General features: G+C 33.7%; 2 protein-coding genes across 3 annotated transcripts in view; both read left to right on the top strand.

Moving 5' to 3' along the window:
• The window catches only part of LOC143895671 (putative zinc protease C28F5.4), a 39,099-nt gene extending 25,348 nt beyond the window's left edge, over positions 1-13,751 (top strand). The window contains exons 1-3 of one of the 2 annotated variants that reach the window (XM_077402962.1): positions 9,837-9,872; positions 11,570-11,793; positions 12,574-13,751. In XM_077402962.1, the coding sequence (XP_077259088.1) occupies positions 11,607-11,793; positions 12,574-12,875 (489 nt within the window). In that variant the 5' untranslated portion in view covers positions 9,837-9,872; positions 11,570-11,606 and the 3' untranslated portion in view covers positions 12,876-13,751. Of the gene's footprint in view, positions 1-9,836; positions 9,873-11,569; positions 11,794-12,573 lie in introns of those variants that run through there. The other variant, XR_013256394.1, reaches the window with a different exon arrangement.
• Positions 2,372-6,230, top strand: LOC143895672 (uncharacterized). The gene is made up of 2 exons (XM_077402964.1): positions 2,372-3,015; positions 3,106-6,230. The coding sequence occupies exons 1-2, from the start codon at positions 2,467-2,469 to the stop codon at positions 5,026-5,028; spliced, it is 2,472 nt and encodes an 823-aa protein (XP_077259090.1). The 5' UTR covers positions 2,372-2,466; the 3' UTR covers positions 5,029-6,230.
• Positions 13,752-17,775: the final 4,024 nt, after the last annotated feature.

Genomic DNA, 17,775 nt, shown 5'->3' with positions numbered 1-17,775 from the left:
GAAAACTACGGAGCTCACTATCTAGACATCGTCATCGGCAACCTGGAACACTTAGATATCGCATTCAACGTATTATTACACCTGGACACCGAAAACTACGAAGCGCACTATGTGGACCTCGTCATCGGCAACCTGAGACACGTAGACCTTGAATTCAACGTATTCTTACACCTGGACACCGAAAACTACGAAGCACACTATGTGGACCTCGTCATCGGCAACCTGAGACACGTAGACATTGAATTCAACGTATTCTTACACCTGGACACCGAAAACTACGGAGCGCACTATGAGGACCTCGTCATCGGCAACCTGGGACGCGTAGACATCGAATTCAACGTATTATTACACCTGGACACCGAAAACTACGAAGCGCACTATGTGGACCTCGTCATCGGCAACCTGAGACACGTAGACATTGAATTCAACGTATTCTTACACCTGGACACCGAAAACTACGAAGCGCACTATCTGGACCTCGTCATCGGCAACCTGGGACACCTAGACATCGAATTCAACGTACAATTACATCTGGACACCGAAAACTATGAAGCGCACTATTTGGATCTCGTCATCGGCAACCTGGAACACGTAGACATCGAATTCAAGATATTAATACTCGTAGACACCGAAAACTACGGAGCGCACTATGAGGACCTCGTCATCGGCAACCTGGGACGCGTAGACATCGAATTCAACGTATTATTACACCTGGACACCGAAAACTATGAAGCGCACTATGTGGACTTCGTCATCGGCAACCTGTGACACTAGACATCGAATTCAAGGTATTAATACACGTAGACACCGAAAACTATGAAGCGCACTATCTGGACCTCGTCATCGGCAACCTGGGATACCTAGACATCGAATTCAAGCTTAATTCATAAGAATCGACTTAAAAATTCCCTAGCGGCATTTTCTGCCAAGCGTAGAGAATCTTCTTTTCCGTTAACTCAATATATATTATTTATATATATATACCTAATTTACCTAAATAGAAATCTTCCTTCTGACCGATAAGTCTATCGACTTAATTTCGAAATACGTGCGCGATATTGAAACTGGCGATACCTGCGCCGCCAGCGTCGAAAAAGTGAAAGTGACGTTTCTGATTATGACGTCATCATATCAGACGTCGGCGTTAGAAGTAGAAGAAGAAGTATCTTAATAAAAAATTTTCACATTTGGACTTTGCGTCGCAATATCTCCGCTCGTAGGGCACGTAGCGGAATATTATGAGAGAAACCCCCCCCCCTAATTGGACCCCAAGCTATCGATCAAGCCTACTTAGAACTTGATCCGTTCACTCGTTATCGAGATCTCAACATCTCGGGTACTCGCAACCCGTCGCGTCGCGTAAAAGAGTCACGGTCGGTCTCGCTCCGCGTGTACTTGGCGCGAGACACTACCGTGTCTCTTGATGAATCATCATTATGTCACATTTTAATTAAAGCTTATGTTTATTGTTTATTGTTCATTTGTTTACATAGTCTCTCAAATACATTAAGCATTTACTTAGACACAAAAGTGAAAGTTCATTATTATCGGCTTTAAAAGCCAAAAGTTTGTGTAAAAACATAGAAGCTGGAGATTATCTTGTGGACACAAACATACATTTTTTTTAAGTTAAATTTCACCTGACTAAGAAAGGTCTTGAGGATTCAAAAGATATTGTTGAAATAATGTTCCAATATATCAACATGCTGAAAAAGAATGAACCGAAAAAATTGATCTACGATGTAATAAGTAAAAAATAATATAATCTTTTGTAGAATGCTCGGCAGATTGTAGGATTGCAATTTGCTGAACACTTTGTACTTTAATATTGTATATCACATATGAAGTTATATGGAAATTTTACATTTATAGGAAATTCAGCAAATATCGGATATAAATAATAGGTATTATGAGAAAATACACTGTTTGTCTGTTGATGACATATCTAAAATAATCTGTTGCATGTAGGAGTGTCCCATGGAAGAAATCTTTTCGAAGCAACGTGCATGGCAATCATATTTGATCAAAGACCTAATAAAAGAATATTTTACGCCGCAAAATATTAGAATTTATATTGCCACAAAAACGTGCGAAAGTGAGACAGATGAAAGAAAGGAATGGTATAACATTAAATATTTCAAAGGCAAGATACCCGAGGGACATATAAAAAGTATATATATTTCTATATATATATATATATATATATATATAATTCTCATTTTTTAATAATTCTTTTTTTTTATATAGATAAATTTTTACCTTAAAGAACAGTTAATAAAGTTTATGTGTTTTAAAAATAGCTGTAAGTTAAAGTTAAAAATTAACTCATTTAAAATTAATTAAGTTAAGTATAAAGTTTTTAAATAACTTTTTAACCGTATTATTTAATTTTTAACTTTTTTTAACTAGTTACTTGTACCCCCAACTTCCTGTATTTAAGTAATTTTTTTTGCAGCGGTCACACAAATGGCATCACCACGTTCTCCAGATGCTAGCCCGTCCTTCAAAAAGCAGCAATACTCTTCAGCATCAGAATCAGCTTCTTCATCATCGCGTTCTCCAGATGCTAGCCTGTCCTTCAAAAAACAGCAATACTCATCAGCATCAGAATCAGCTTCTTCATCATCACGTTCTCCAGATGCTAGCCTGCCCTTCAAAAAGCAGCAATACTCATCAGCATCAGAATCAGCTTCTTCATCATCACCAGCATCAGAATCAGCTTCTTCATCATCACGTTCTCCAGATGCTAGCCTGCCCTTCAAAAAGCAGCAATACTCATCAGCATCAGAATCAGCTTCTTCATCATCACCAGCATCAGAATCAGCTTCTTCATCATCACGTTCTCCAGATGCTAGCCTGCCCTTCAAAAAGCAGCAATACTCATCAGCATCAGAATCAGCTTATTCTTCATCATCGCGTTCTCCAGATAATGCTGGCCCGCCCTTCAAAAAGCAGCGGACATGGAAAGTTATGCCAAGCAAATTGCAGCATCCAAGTTTCTTAAATGAACTGCAGGTATTTATTTTTTTATATTAGTATTGTGTATGTGTGTGTTTTCGTATCATCATCATTATTATCATTATTATTATTATTATACCATTGTAGATTTGTGTCAACTCTATCCCCAATAAAATACCATCTCAGCTGGAGTCTAACTTTGAAAAGGAAGAAGAAGAAAGGCAAGAGTTTGTAACGAACCTCCAAGAAGTAGAGAGTTGTGTTGTACCAAATGAATTATTGGAAGAAGCAGTGCATGATTTTGACAATAGCAATGATGACAATAGTCACCTGTCCTCTATTGTTTCATTAGTAGTAAGTAGTGAGAATGGCAGTAATTTAAGTACTTCCAGTGATGTTGATACGTGGAATGATTCAAGCAGTGATACTTTGAGTGAAAATAATTCTGATGATGATATATTGCAACCTGATGAGTCTCCATTTTTATATGACGGCAGCCATAGTACTGTACATGAGGCTGTACTTGACATTATTCAGGATAATTTTAATAATAATGAAACCAAGAAAAGCTTAAAAGACCATTTACAAACATTTCTTAAACACATACCAAAGCCAAACCATATGCCGAAATCAGTGCATTTACTTCTTAAATTTGTTACAAGTCTAGCTCCATCCCTTACTGAAACAGCGTATCCTTATTGTTCAAAGTGTCATTTGTTCTTAAGAATGGAAGGAAATTGTGAAGTTTGTGAGTGTGCTGAGCGTAAATATTTTTATGGGTTTAATGTGGAGAAACAAATTAAATTTCTCTTTGAACACCGTAATTTGGGACGTGTAATAAATGAATATAAAAGTATGATACAAACTTGTCCTTCAAGAAATATTAGAGACATTTGTAATAGTAGTGAGTATAAACGGGTTCATATTAATGATCAGTGTACTGTGACACTAATGTTTAACACTGACGGTGTTCAAATAGGTAACTCTAAAGCTAGTTTATGGCCAGTTCAATGTATTATCTGTGAGGTTCCTCCACATTTAAGGACTACTTATATGGTAGTTTGCGCAGTATGGTGTGATGTTCAGAAGCCCCCAATGAGTACTCTGTTAAGACCTTTTGTTGATACATTAAAACGTTTAGAACTTGATTGTGTGGAGTGGTATGACAAAGTCAACAGACAACATGTAAAATGCAAAATTATTGCGCCCGTAGCATGTGCAGATGGTCCCGCACGAGCAGATATTCAAAATATCACTGCTCCGACTTCTAAGTATGCGTGCAACTATTGCGAACAAAGATCTGTAACGGTTTCTCTAACTTTGCAAGAGCAACAAGCCAGACTAGCAGGTGACAAGAAAATTAGGAGAAGGCGTGCCGTTGTATTTCGTGAGGACAGTGCTAAACTCCGTGAGAATAATAGAATGAAATCTCAAGCAAGAAAAGCATGTGAAGGATTATCGGTCAAAGGGGTAAAAGGGCCATCTACAGTTGCAAGAATTCCTCGTTTGGACATGTCTACTTTTCTAGTGGCTGAGTATATGCACACTGTCGGTCTCTGTGTAGTAAAAAGATTTTTAAACTTGTGGTTGTATGAGCCAGGGCCATGGAACATTAGTGCAAATGAGTATGCAATTGATAAGTTACTAGAAGACATAAAACCACCTGACACTGTTGGGAGATTGCCAATGGGAGTATCTGACATTTCTCACTGGAAAGCAAGTATTTTTCGCATGTGGCTTTTGTGCTACTCTCTCCCAATTGTCTCTGAATTTCTGCCGAATATATATGTGCAACACTGGTGTCTCTTTGTGCAAGCAATATATTTACTTCTAAAGGAGGAAATTTCTGAGAGCGAAATTGATATGGCTGAAATTATGATCAAGATGTTTGTCAGAGACATTGGCATTTTATATCGTTTAAAAGACTATACAATAAGCGTTCATCAGTTGTTACATCTGCCTTTATGTGTTAGAAGATGGGGCCCGTTGTGGGCCACATCAGCCTTTATCTTTGAAAACTACAATGGTATTTTGAAGAAACTTATCCATGGCACAAAAAAACAGAAGTAAAGAATTAATCAAGAAATTAAGAGTTGCGTGTGGAATTCAAATTTTGAAAAACAAAGTGAGGGAACTTAACAGTGACACATTGCACCATGATGACTTTGAACTTCTAAATGAGCATGCTGCTTTTATTTTTTCACGTGAAGAGCGTTCTCTGTTGATGAGTAATGGCATTGTTAAAAGTGTTGCCGTCTTCGCTCGTGCCAAAAAGAAAAGAGATTGTTACACTTCACTGATATATTCTAGAGAAAAGAAGCGCAACAACTACACAATACGATTTGAAAGTGCAAATAATGTCTGTGGTTATGGAGAAATTAGATTTTTTGTCTCCTGCGAAAAAGAAACAGATGTGAAGTATTCGTATGCTGTCATTCAATTGTTTCAGGTAGAGCACTCTAAAATATTTTACCATGAAGAAAGCCGTATAAAACTGACTCACATTATACCTGTAATAAGTTTAGCTAAATTAATTATTGTTGACATAAAGATCATCAACCTGTTAAAGGTTGTGAGAGTAGGTAATTTTGTATGCCTTCTTCCAAATAAATTTGAAACAAACTTGTAGATTTAGCGCATATATTCTTTTATTGTATCTTTAGTTTTTGTAACATTGAAATAAATATCTTTATTCAATGTTGTATAGTAGGGAACTTTGAGTGTGCTATGCTTAGAAAACAATTTAATTATACCATTTATTTTGTTGCACTCTGTTATTTCTTATTTTCATTTCTTTTTATAATATGTGGTAGTAATTATCTACTAGCTGCGGCTTTGTATAACTTTGATCTTAAAATGTACATATATAGCGGACTGAATAAATACACTGCTGGTTTATTCCCAGATCTTTTGTATTATTCTGTCCAACTTTGAATTGCTCAATATGCTCCAATTATTTCAAATTTATATTTTGTTAACACAGACGCGTAGATTGTGCCATGCATGACAGAATCCCACTTAAAGACTCAAATTATTTTGTATACCGTATATAATTATCTTTTTGTAAAAATCAACAAAAAATTAATGACAACATATACTACTGTATTGTAATAAAAATCTATAAAATATGAAATTTAATCTATACAGCTTAATTTTCCAATTATTAACTTTTCATAATTTTTCCAAAATCAAATTAATATTCAACATTAGTCTAACTTTTTAATTTAAATCAAATATTTACATGTTAAGTTCGACAAATAAGGAAACAAATTTTACCGCAAATATTATTTAAACAAAAATACGTTTTAATAAGAATCAAATTAGAACCAAATTTGAGTTAAAGCTGCAATTAAATCGAATAAAAGTCGCATACAGAACATATTAACTTTTTATTAAAATCTTATGTATAAATATTCTGCATCATGTATGGTTCTGGATCATATATAATCCATATAAGTTATCTTATTAAATAAAAATTAAAACCATATTTGATTCGAAGTGTTATATGATCCACATAAATGATCTAATTAAATGTAAATTAAAGCCCTATTTTATTGTGGATCATATTTAATCTACATAACTAATTTTAATAAGTGCAAATTAAAACTGTATTTAAACAAATATAATTTTAATATAAAATCTGGAATTAATTTGAATTTTACCCAAATTTAATATGATTTAATATGATTTTAGTTAGATTTATATTAGATCGTTTTTCGCGGGACTACTCAACTGGTTTACGATCAACGGAATCGAATATGCTTTTATCGCTTTCAAATCAAATTATTAATCAGCGTACCTTCCATACCTTAAAAATCAAGTATAATTTATACTATACAATATTTAGTCGGGTTACAAAGATGGACGCAGCGAAAAATTTGACAGTCGTTGTACAAGGTGACCGTCACCCGCCGCCATATGTCGAACACGTAATCGACACTTTATTTATGGAGGATATGTATTTAAGTATAATAAGATCTTATATAACAACATGTCTTTTTTCAATTTCTCACGCGATATTCTGATATTATGATTATATGAATTAATTTATCACTCTAATTATTATGTGACGTAGTAATTGGAGTATGTCTTTATTAAAATATTTATTAATATCTCTGTAACAACATTTCAGAAACACATATGTACTATGTCAAAATAGGAATTTAAAAACCACAAGAAAGGTCTAAAGTCACATTTGACGGCATCCAAAACGAGATCTAGTCAATGCACTTTATATTGGGAAGAAATAATTGAAAGCCAGGAATATAATTTCAATCGAGAAGCTATTGAAATAGATTATTTAAAGAATTTATTGTCATTTAAGCTAAGTCAAAGTTTATATCCTTTACTAGAACCGATCGCGATCGACAAAAATTTTAACAGAAAACCCTATGAGTTGCTCTTATAAGATGTAAGAAAAAATGATATAATAATGGTTTTGGTTCGTTATCATGTATTTCGTTATTTCATTAAAGAGAAGCTATAACTTTTAATTCTTTTGTCTTCTTTCTCTCTCTTTTAGTATTACGATATTTTTTTGTATCAAATCTTGTTCACGCATAAAACAGTAAAATAATTATTTATATACTTTCTATGAAACTGAAATCATTGTATATTAAATAAGTAAGTAATAATGTATAATTTAAGCACATTATTAAATACCACGTGAAACATGCAGAAAGTCCTTTTTGTAAACTATGTCATCGTTATATTATTATGTTTATTTTATCTTTGTTGTATTAATATTTTTAAATCTATTATGTTTCTATATGAAATGTTATAATTTAACCATTTGATGTCATATAACTTTTAAATTGCGAAATAACGATATTTTGCGATATCAAATAACCTTATTAATAATTTTATTTACATTTGCGATAGCCAGAAAAAATACAATCTTCAAAAATGTAATAAAATTGTGTTACGTCTCTCATATTTGAACAAATACATAAATTATTAACGAATGTACACAAATATATAATACCTCTCTTTATTAGTTATACATTACACTATTATCAGATTGAAAGTGGAAAGATGTATACCGGGATATATGATTAGGGAGGAGTTACAAAAGCAGAAACTAAGAGGAAGGGCGGTTATGAGAGCATGGGGGTATGAGAAAAAATTGGAGGAGGGAAAGGGAGGGGAGCTGGCAAGGGAATGCTGGGAGGAGGTAAAGAGGAGGGCGAAAAGAGGGGTGAGCAGACGGGGTCGGGAGGAGGAGAGAAAAGAAGCGGCGGAGAGCAGGGGCTGGAAGATAGAGGAGGTGGAGGAGCTGAGGGAGGAGGGGATGTGGAGGGGGGAGGACGTGCTTGAGAGAGAAAAGAGAATGCAAAGAGAAGAGAGGTGGAAGGAGATAGAGGAGGCAAAATTTAACAAGTGGTATGGCATGATAAAAGGGGAGGGGATACCGGAGTACTTAAAAAAGAACTGGGGAGAAAATAAGTGGCAGAAGGTGGCTAGATACAGGCTGGGAGGTGGTATGAGGGGGGTGAAACATTGGATGGCAGAGGAGAAAAGAGTGTACAGGGTGTGTGGAGGGGGGGAAGAAACGTGGGAACATGTGTGGGAAGATTGTGCAGATTGGGGGGGAGGGAGATCATGGCAGGAAGTGGTGGGGGAAGTATTGGGGGTAGAAGGGGAGAGGGAGAGATGGCTGAGAAAATTAGAGAGAGTAAGGGAGGGAGAGGGTGATGGAGGGAAGTGGGAGGTAGGGGAGGGGAGGAGTGAATGAGAGAAAGAGGAGGAGTGAGGAGTTTGTAAACGGAAACGGAAGTCCACAGAGATAGGGAACTTGCGAGCATGTGTGTGCGTGTAAAGATAGGTGGGGCAATTAGTATGTAAGGTTAAATGTAAGATAGGCTAAGGTAGGTTAAGTGAATGTAAAGGGTTGGGAACGTCTCTACAAAACGCCTTGCAACCCTGAGGGGAGTCAATAAATATATCTATCTATCTATTATCAGATTTAAATTGTCGTTGTATATGTGAAAGTATTCTATATATTCTTACACAAAATAAAATATGTGCACGCGATAAAAATCGTTAGCCATAATAAAGCTACGCAATTGATTCTCTTGTAAAAAAAAGGGAATTATCATCCCCCAGTTAGGGCTGTCAGTGTTCTACATTAATCGAAATAGAGAAGGAGGAGAAAAAGAAAAAAGGGGAAAAAGAGGGAGGAAGAGGGAGACAAAAAAATAAAGAGCTCGAAGTGTCTGGCGTAGGTAATTTTATTAAAAATACATGCGTTTTGAAACTACTGTCAGAACCGGACTTACTAAACAAGAGTTTAAGCTGTCAACCTTCTTGTTTCTATATTACATGTTACATATATATTTTATCTTTTTCTGTATTTTCAAACAGAACTGTATTTCAATACAGCATGTAATTAGTGCAAAATATTAATTCTTTCCATTTAAATTAAACTTATTGCATAATTATATGTGCTATCATTAATCTTTTTCCTGAGTTATCCAAAATTATTTTCATGCATTGTATGGGAAGCCGGGTAACAAATGTGTCTAAACAATATTCTATTAAAATTTAATATTTGTTAACCTTATTCCTAATAAGTTTCCCTCGTCTAATTCAGAATTAGCGCGTCACCGCAGAAGGATCGCTGAACAGTGCGTGCACCAATCAGCAGCGGCCGTGACTGGCGCGGATCGCCATGCTCGCGAATCACGAGACACAATATCCATCAGCCGCAAAGGGAAATTCCTTGCCTTGAGCTTAAAATCGGCAACTCATTATCGAGAATCCTCGGGAAGGTCGAGTAAACAAAAGCGCGCGGGTAGGATCGCGACCCGCAATTTACAGTCACGTAGAGTAACGACAGTAGTGTGTAGCAGTTCGCAGCAAAGATCTTTGTCCACTTTCGCTGAATGAGCCTATATACAGAGTTCGTGTAATTCGTACGTTCGATCTGATACATCTTTCGATTAAACTATTTTTGCTGTAATAATTCCGCCGAGCTACATTGCATCCGCAGCGCGGGATCCAGTATAGTTTACCGCGAATATTATCACCGCAAAATCGCGCGCAACCTTAATCACAGATGCAATAATAAAAATTAAATATTAAAGTTCAGGAACTATTAATAAAGGTGCTTACCGTTAGTGTTTATTTTTATAAAAACAAAAAGTATTACTCGCTTGAAACGTTCCAAATAAAACCTTCTTCATGTTCAGAAAGATCGGCGAATGTGAAACTTGCTAGCATTACCCTGTGCAACATTTTAATGTTTTTATTTATTGTTTTATGCAACATTTGATATTATTGATATTTTATTTTATGACTCATTGTCAAAAATTTTCGAAAAAAAACTTCAAAATCAAACCCTTTTTCTTTATGCCGTTTAATGAAAATCTCGCATTAAAATATTGATAAATATTTCCTCCAAATTTGCATGGTTTCCGCGACGTTAAACGGCGTAAATAATATTCTAAAATCTAACAGCTTAATTTCGCTTCGGGAATGGACGGCATATTTCCTCCCCTCAAAAAAAACAATGCCTCGTTTTTGCCTGTGTCATGCAGACTCACTATAGTTGGTCTCGGGGACTCAGTGCGAAGTGAACACCTAGAAGCAAAACAAAGGGTCGGTATACAACAACAGCTGATCGGTTGTCGATTCCGGGATCAGCCGAGTCGTTAACACTTGGAAAATTAACTGATATCTCGGGCTGTCGACAATCAATTGGCCCGGTAAATTTTTTGGCTCGTTGATAGGGATTCGATGTTTCAGAAGCTTCCAAAAATCGCGAATATAAAATCCCGGATCTTCGCGCGCGGGGTCGCACTCGACCTCCAGTCTTTTGCGACAGTGTGTGATTCACTTGCGTTCCGAAAAAGATTACGTGTCTTTTCGTTTCACTCAGCGATTTTCAAAAGAGACTTTCGCGGCTAGCAACAAGTATATAGATATTTTCATAGGTTTAAAGTATGTGACTCGCGGAATCGAACATTATTCCATCGTTCGCGGAAGCGCGATTGCTTTCCACCGCTCGCTTGTTAACCCGAAAACGAGCACTTTATTAAAAAATAAAAAAAAAAGTTACCTGGTGCCTGGGGCTACTTTTATACACCCCAATTAATCTCATTGTTATTAATTATATATTGCATATTTTGCATTGCTCTATAATAATTTAGCGGTATTCGAGGACAATACGTATATATAGATTTATTCAATATTTTCCGTGAAAAGTAAAAAAAACAAATAAATATTTGAAAAACAAAAGCAGCACATATAAATTACTATGACGTGAGCTTCATTTTTTGACACTTGGTTGGTTGTTTAAGTAGCTCCAGCGCCCGGACGCGCGCGTTCTCGGGTTGATTAACTTGTACATATTCTGTAAATAAATATTTATTTTAAGACTATGTAAATACAACTTTTAGACGATTATAATCTATAATTTCCGCATTCACAGTGAATCTCGAAGATGTTTTTTCCTTTCCTTTGCTCGGGCACAGACTATGATGCGAATAATTCTTAAGAAATTATAATTTTTTTTGTTACAATATTTTTCAGCATCGTTGATGTATAGATATAATAAATTGACAATTTCATACATTCTTCAAGTCTTTATGTGTATTTTTTTCACGTTTAGAAATAATATTTTCGAGTCTGCGGCACTGGTGACCAACATGTCACCCTGTGTGACTATGAAGAATCCTTATGTGAAATATGTAAAGAAGCGATTTGATAACATAAAACATGCAGATAATGACCATAAATTGTACAGAGGCTTAGTACTTAGAAATAAAATGAAAATTCTTTTAATAAGCGATTCAAAAGCTGACATGAGTATTGCTGCAATGGACGTTAATATCGGTAATTATATTTATGTTATTCCTGTATTTTATGCATTAACTTGGTGTTTCTAGCAATACCTACCTATATGAACTTTCTTATGAAATCATACTGTGTATAAATTATAAATTGTCACAAAAGAATATATCGTCAAAGGATAAATAACATTTTTATTAGTTTAATATACGAGTATTTAATATACTTTAATATATTAACATTTAGGTCTTTGTAATTTAATCTGTAATTTGCTTAATAACATTATGTATTTGCTGTATACCTATAAATTGAATGTTTTGATGTTTGCAGTTTATGTATTCTCCTTCTGAGTCATTCTACATTATTAATATTGTTTACATTTGCTTGCGGATAGATTTATTTATATTTTGTAATTTTGCATATATATACATGTATATATAAATCAAACATTAATATGTTTCTATTAACCCTTTCGGTACGGAGCGACCTGGACGCGAACGGCCCTCCAGTGGTCAAAGCGTCGATCCGCCGATATACGCGATTTGCCCGACAGAGCTAGGCACTCGACGTTCAATGCATTCATCTATTATATGTAATAAAACTCAATAACAAGAACAATTTTAAAAATGTATTAACAGAAGCATTTCAAATTAACTCTCGGCCGCAGTGAGCAGCATGTAGACAGTGACTATATAGTCACTGCTCGGCCGCAACGAGCGGTATAATGGACAGTGATTATAGTCATTCTCCGTACCAAATGGGTTAATTAATGTTTCATATTATTAATTTCAGAAATTATTTGACTAAAGATAAAATATGTTACAGGCTACAATTGCGATACCTGGCCCCTACATGGATTAGCGCACTTTTGCGAGCATATGTTACATATGGGAACGAAGAAATATCGTGAACAAGATGATTACCATATGTACGTGACGCAGTCTAACGGTCAGCGAAATGCAACGACAAGCTTAAGCTCCACTAATTATTGGTTCACTGCATCTCCGGAGAAGTTCAAAGAAGTTGTAGATCGATTTGCGCAGTTTTTCATAGCGCCTCTCTTTAACAAGGATTTGATTGAGAAAGAGATAAATAATATAAATACAGAATACAACGAAAAGTTATAACGAAAGACATCAATTAATCGGATTGGAGAAAGTATCTATAAAAATGGATCATCCGTATTCAAAATTCGACATAGGCGATAAAGAGACATTAGACGAATTACCGAAGAAGATGAAAATTAACGTTAAAACTAAACTAAAGAAGTTTTATAAGAAATATTATTCTGCAAATATTATGTCGCTGTGTATTCTTAGTAAAGCATTAATTTAGAACATAAATGCTTTTTACACTGTTATATACAAAAATATTTTAATTTTGGGATAAGTAATGGAGAGTTGCCGAATGCGTACTATTTAAGTTATTTTTTATTATATTTCCTATTTGATAGTGATTTGTACGCAAACAAACGTCAGAAATTATAGCTTGATGTTTCAAACACCTATTATCATATGTTTGGCTTTTCACCAATAACAAATTAATTTGTTATAAATTTTTTCGTAACATGCTGCAAAAGGTACGATTTAGGCAAACGGTCGCTTAAATCGTATCTGTGGGTCTTTTAAATCATATGCTCCTTAAAAGTATCGAATTTATAAATAAAAATAATTAAAAATAGAAGACTAATAAAATAAATAATTAACTTATACCTATTTTACTAATATTTCATCAAAAAAGGATTACTTAATAATTAATAAATCACAATAATGAAAAGATAAGGACGTCACTCTCGTGTTAACATAATTTAAATTATGTCACGTAACATAGAGATGCATGCGCATGAGTATACAACACGAATTCCTAGATTGTATCGGCACGATATACGAAATTTTATGGTACAATTTAGGAAACTTGGTAGATTTTATAAAAATATCGATTTAATCATTATAATAACTGCAAATAGGTATACATATGCAAAAGATGTTAAATATTCGACTAAACTTTTTTTTTATAAAAATGTAACAATTGATAATAAAATTGCATAATTATCTATATAAATTGATAAAAAATTTACGTCAGTTGTATGTGAAATTTTTAAATGTTGTTAGCACGCACAAAACAAGATGTAATCTGTACTCTGAGTGTCATGTTAAATTTTTGTCTATATTACTTATTTCTCATTTATTTCACATTTTTGTTACTAAATGTTGCTTATATTAAGTAATAATATAAAAAAATATTGATGAAGTACGAGTTAGGCGACCGGTAAGCATTCGGAAACTTTCTCCTACTAAATGATAATAAATGAAATTTTTATAATTAATGAGTTAATGCACATTTTATGATCAGTTATTGTATTAAACATTATATTATCTTATCTTTAAGAAAGAATCTTCAAAACAGAATCTTATCAGTACATACATAAATAAGGAAAATATGTTAAAATATTGGTCTTCATAAAATTGCTACATAAAATTTTAATTGTTTTCTAAATTTGTTTTAACCAGTATATTATTATTATTATAATCAATATTTTTAACCCTTCGAGGCCACACCTCTCTTTTTAATACGCCCATCCTGGGGTGGTCGCCACTCAGATGGATTCAAAGTCTCATAATTCCAATTAATGTGCAAAAAATGTGAAAAAATTCAAAAAAAATTTTAAGGGTATTGTTCAAAAAATATGTATGATGCAAAACCCGAAATGTGCTCCCAATTTTTATTAAAAAATTGAAAAAAAATTTGGCTAAATGACGTTTTTAATTTAAACATTCGTATTTTTTTTAATATTTGATATTAAGTAGCGCTCATTAAGAAATTATGTAAAATGTGTTATTTTAAGGAAAAAAATATGTTTTATATGGGCGTTCCAAATAACAATTACTTGGAGGATCGAAGTTGAGATTTTGGGTAAATAAAGCAAACGCGTATTTTCACATTTTAATTTATGTACTTTTAATTAAAAGTAAACTAATGTATTTTTATTAACAAATATTACATAAATATATAAGAAAGGGTAACTAAGATAAAGAATCAAGAATTAAACATAATGGGCCATGAAGTTTGGTCGGGGTGGCCGCCACCCCATGTGGCCTTTTTTTTTTTACGTGGAGAAATCTTTGACTACCGGTTATTCGACCAATAGCCCCCTCTTGTGAGAGGGGGAAGACCCCATCGCCTCCGTGAAAGGCGAAGGGAGTTCCGGATTTTTACCGGCTAAAACTCCACGATGGTCTTCACGGTGCCTTGACTGGGGGAGCCCCGGGAAACGCTATGATTCTTCCGATGCTCCCCCGGGACGCGCCAGTCTGGCGTCTTCCGGGGAGATTGTTCTTTCAGCCCATTGTCCAGACTTTCTCATGTACGGCGGATTGGAGGATCCACGACTCCAATCCGCTGTTCTTTGCAGGGGGGGGCGGAGGTTCTTGTTGCGGGCCCATGTTTTCACGGTCCATGCACGCGCACCCCCCGATCCCGTGTAGCCTCAAAAATTTAAAAAAAGTTCGATCAAAATGTGAAAAAAACTAATTGTAACTTGTAACACAAAGTAAAATATATTTCCAATAACATTTTTATTTAAAAAAAAAAATATTTTTTGCCATAAACAAATATAATAAATTTTTGTTACATATTTATGTAGCGTATGTATGTTACATCTACAAATAAATTTTTTCTTTAGATAATTTAGATGTTCTAGAAATATGGTAATAGAATGCTTTCATAATGTAGAAAACAAGAACGTTGAACTTTCTATGTATTCTGAACATCCAAACAAGGCTGAAGACTTTAACACTAAATGGTACTACGTTCTGAAACGTAATATCAGCTGGTTATGTATTTCGTTTTCTTTATTTAAAACAAAGCGTGAACACCGGATGGTAATATAATACACTTTCCCTTTAATACTTTATACAGTTTATACGAATATTTTATCTTAATTCTTTTAAATATAATTATGGTAATTATATACAGAAAGATAGGGATTCTTTTCGATTTCAATAATTTTAAAATATAGTATCAAAGTCATCAGCTTATTAACGAAGTAACGAGTGACCAACAAGTATAATGTATATCTAAAAAGTTTTAGTCAATGGTCATTGTTCATCAAAAAGTTATTAACAAGAAAATTACGTTCTACTCATAAATTTGTATTGTTAATAAATTTTTAATAAACATTGCTAGTTAAAGCCTTTTAAAGATTGATGAAGCTAATGCTGACCTTAATAATATATCTCAAAATTATTAAAATCAAAAAGTGGTCCTTATCTTTGCATAATTGCAATTAACATACAAGTCCCAAGTTTTTTTTAAGCAAACTTTAATAGAATGTTCTATAAGTAGAAATATAAGAAAAAATGTTATATAAACGTAGGTCCTACAATATGCTTTATTACAGAGTTATAGCAAAAATTAAAATTTTGTATGGAAGAAGTGACACGCCGTACATAAATGTTACGCCGTTGGATGAGGTGGTAATTATTTAGCTTAAACGAGAATCTCCTGCGATCTTGACCTTGACATATATAATAGAGAACTACATTCACAAGAGGCGATGTTTTCAATTTTCGTAACAACCATGGTCACGAAAATCCATATGCTGTTCGAGAAACAGCTCTTTAATGACTCTGTCGTTAAAAATCAACTGTAATGTATGGATGGGCATATACAACGATATGCTAATTGATCTCCATTTCTTGTCGAAACGTTTAAATGCACATACCTTTTTTTAACTTTCTCAGCAACGATTTAACGATTGGTTTCAAAGATATACCTTTACTATTTCGCCAACACATGTGGGTACAGTTAAATGGATGTATATCTTGTATTGGTATGGGCGGGCGGCACTTTATGATGCAAACTTTAAGTTAAATTGTTTTTTACATATATATATTTCATATTTTTGCTATAACTTTGTAATAAAGCATTTCAAGATCTAATGTTTTTATAACCTAATGTTTATATAACATTTTTTTCTTATTTCTGCCCAAAGAACATGCTACTAAAGTTTGTCTGCAAAAAATTGGGACATCTTGTATATATTAATGATATCTGTACAAAATTACCTTTTTTAAAAAAAAGGTAATGAAAGGCGCCAAGTACACGCATAGTAGTGTATATGTTGTTACCTCGAAAAAAAAAACAGTGGTAGTATTATACCTTAAAAAAATCTAAGTAACAAGTGGTAGACGAAATCTTTGTATCTTGAAAAATCTCGAAAAAACCTAAACAGTGGTATCTTCACCTAAAAAAAAAACAAAGTAGTAGTATTATACCTCGAAAAAACCTAAGTAACAAGTGGTGGACGTAAGCTTTGTATCTCCAAAAATCTCATCACAAAATTACGTTACCTTATCAAAAAATGAGTCGCGCTTCAAGTGATCTATTATTACAATTACAAAAAAGAAATGATATCTCTTTTTAAATTACAGCGCCAATTACAGAGAACATACACTGAGAAAAAAAATTTGTCAATCCCAAGAAATATTTAGTCCGATACGTTCAACTAAACATTTTAGTTAGTTAACTAAACATTAGTTGAATTAATTAATTTTTGATTAAAAAAACGAAATAAATTGTTGAAACAACTAATATTTAGTTAACTAACTAAAATGTTTAGTTGAACGTATCGAACTAAATATTTCTTGGAATTAACAATTTTTTTTCTCAGTATATTTTTCGAGATACAAAGATTACGTCTGCCACTTGTTACTTAGGTTTTTTCGAGGTATAATATTACTACTGCTCTTTTCTTCGATTAGAATAAAAATTGAATCATGAAGAATTACACAGAGGTAACAGTACAAAATACAAATATTTTATTAAAATATTTAAACCCAACAAGGGAATACAAGGTATTTAAATACAAAGTTTATATATGTATTTTAAAAGATTTAATCGCATCGCAAAGAATTACAGAGGGTGGTAACAGTACAAAAAATAAAAAATTTTATTAAAATACATAAATTTTTATTGTCAAAAAATTGGCGCTGCCTAGACCTTAAAATTAGGTAAGCTGGTGTGTGA

The sequence above is a fragment of the Temnothorax americanus genome, unplaced genomic scaffold, assembly GCF_048541705.1.
Source record: "Temnothorax americanus isolate GAGA-0224 unplaced genomic scaffold, ASM4854170v1 Scaffold163, whole genome shotgun sequence".
Classification (NCBI taxonomy): Eukaryota; Metazoa; Arthropoda; class Insecta; order Hymenoptera; family Formicidae; genus Temnothorax; species Temnothorax americanus.
The sequence above is the reverse complement of the archived record's forward strand: the minus strand, read 5'-3'. Positions and strand labels throughout refer to the sequence as shown.

Bases quoted from the DNA above. Each gene is read 5' to 3' on its own strand.
- LOC143895672 (XM_077402964.1), top strand. From the start codon at position 2,467: ATGGCATCACCACGTTCTCCAGATGCTAGCCCGTCCTTCAAAAAGCAG. The intron at 3,016-3,105 runs GTATTTATTTTT...ATACCATTGTAG, and splicing joins GTTTCTTAAATGAACTGCAG to ATTTGTGTCAACTCTATCCC.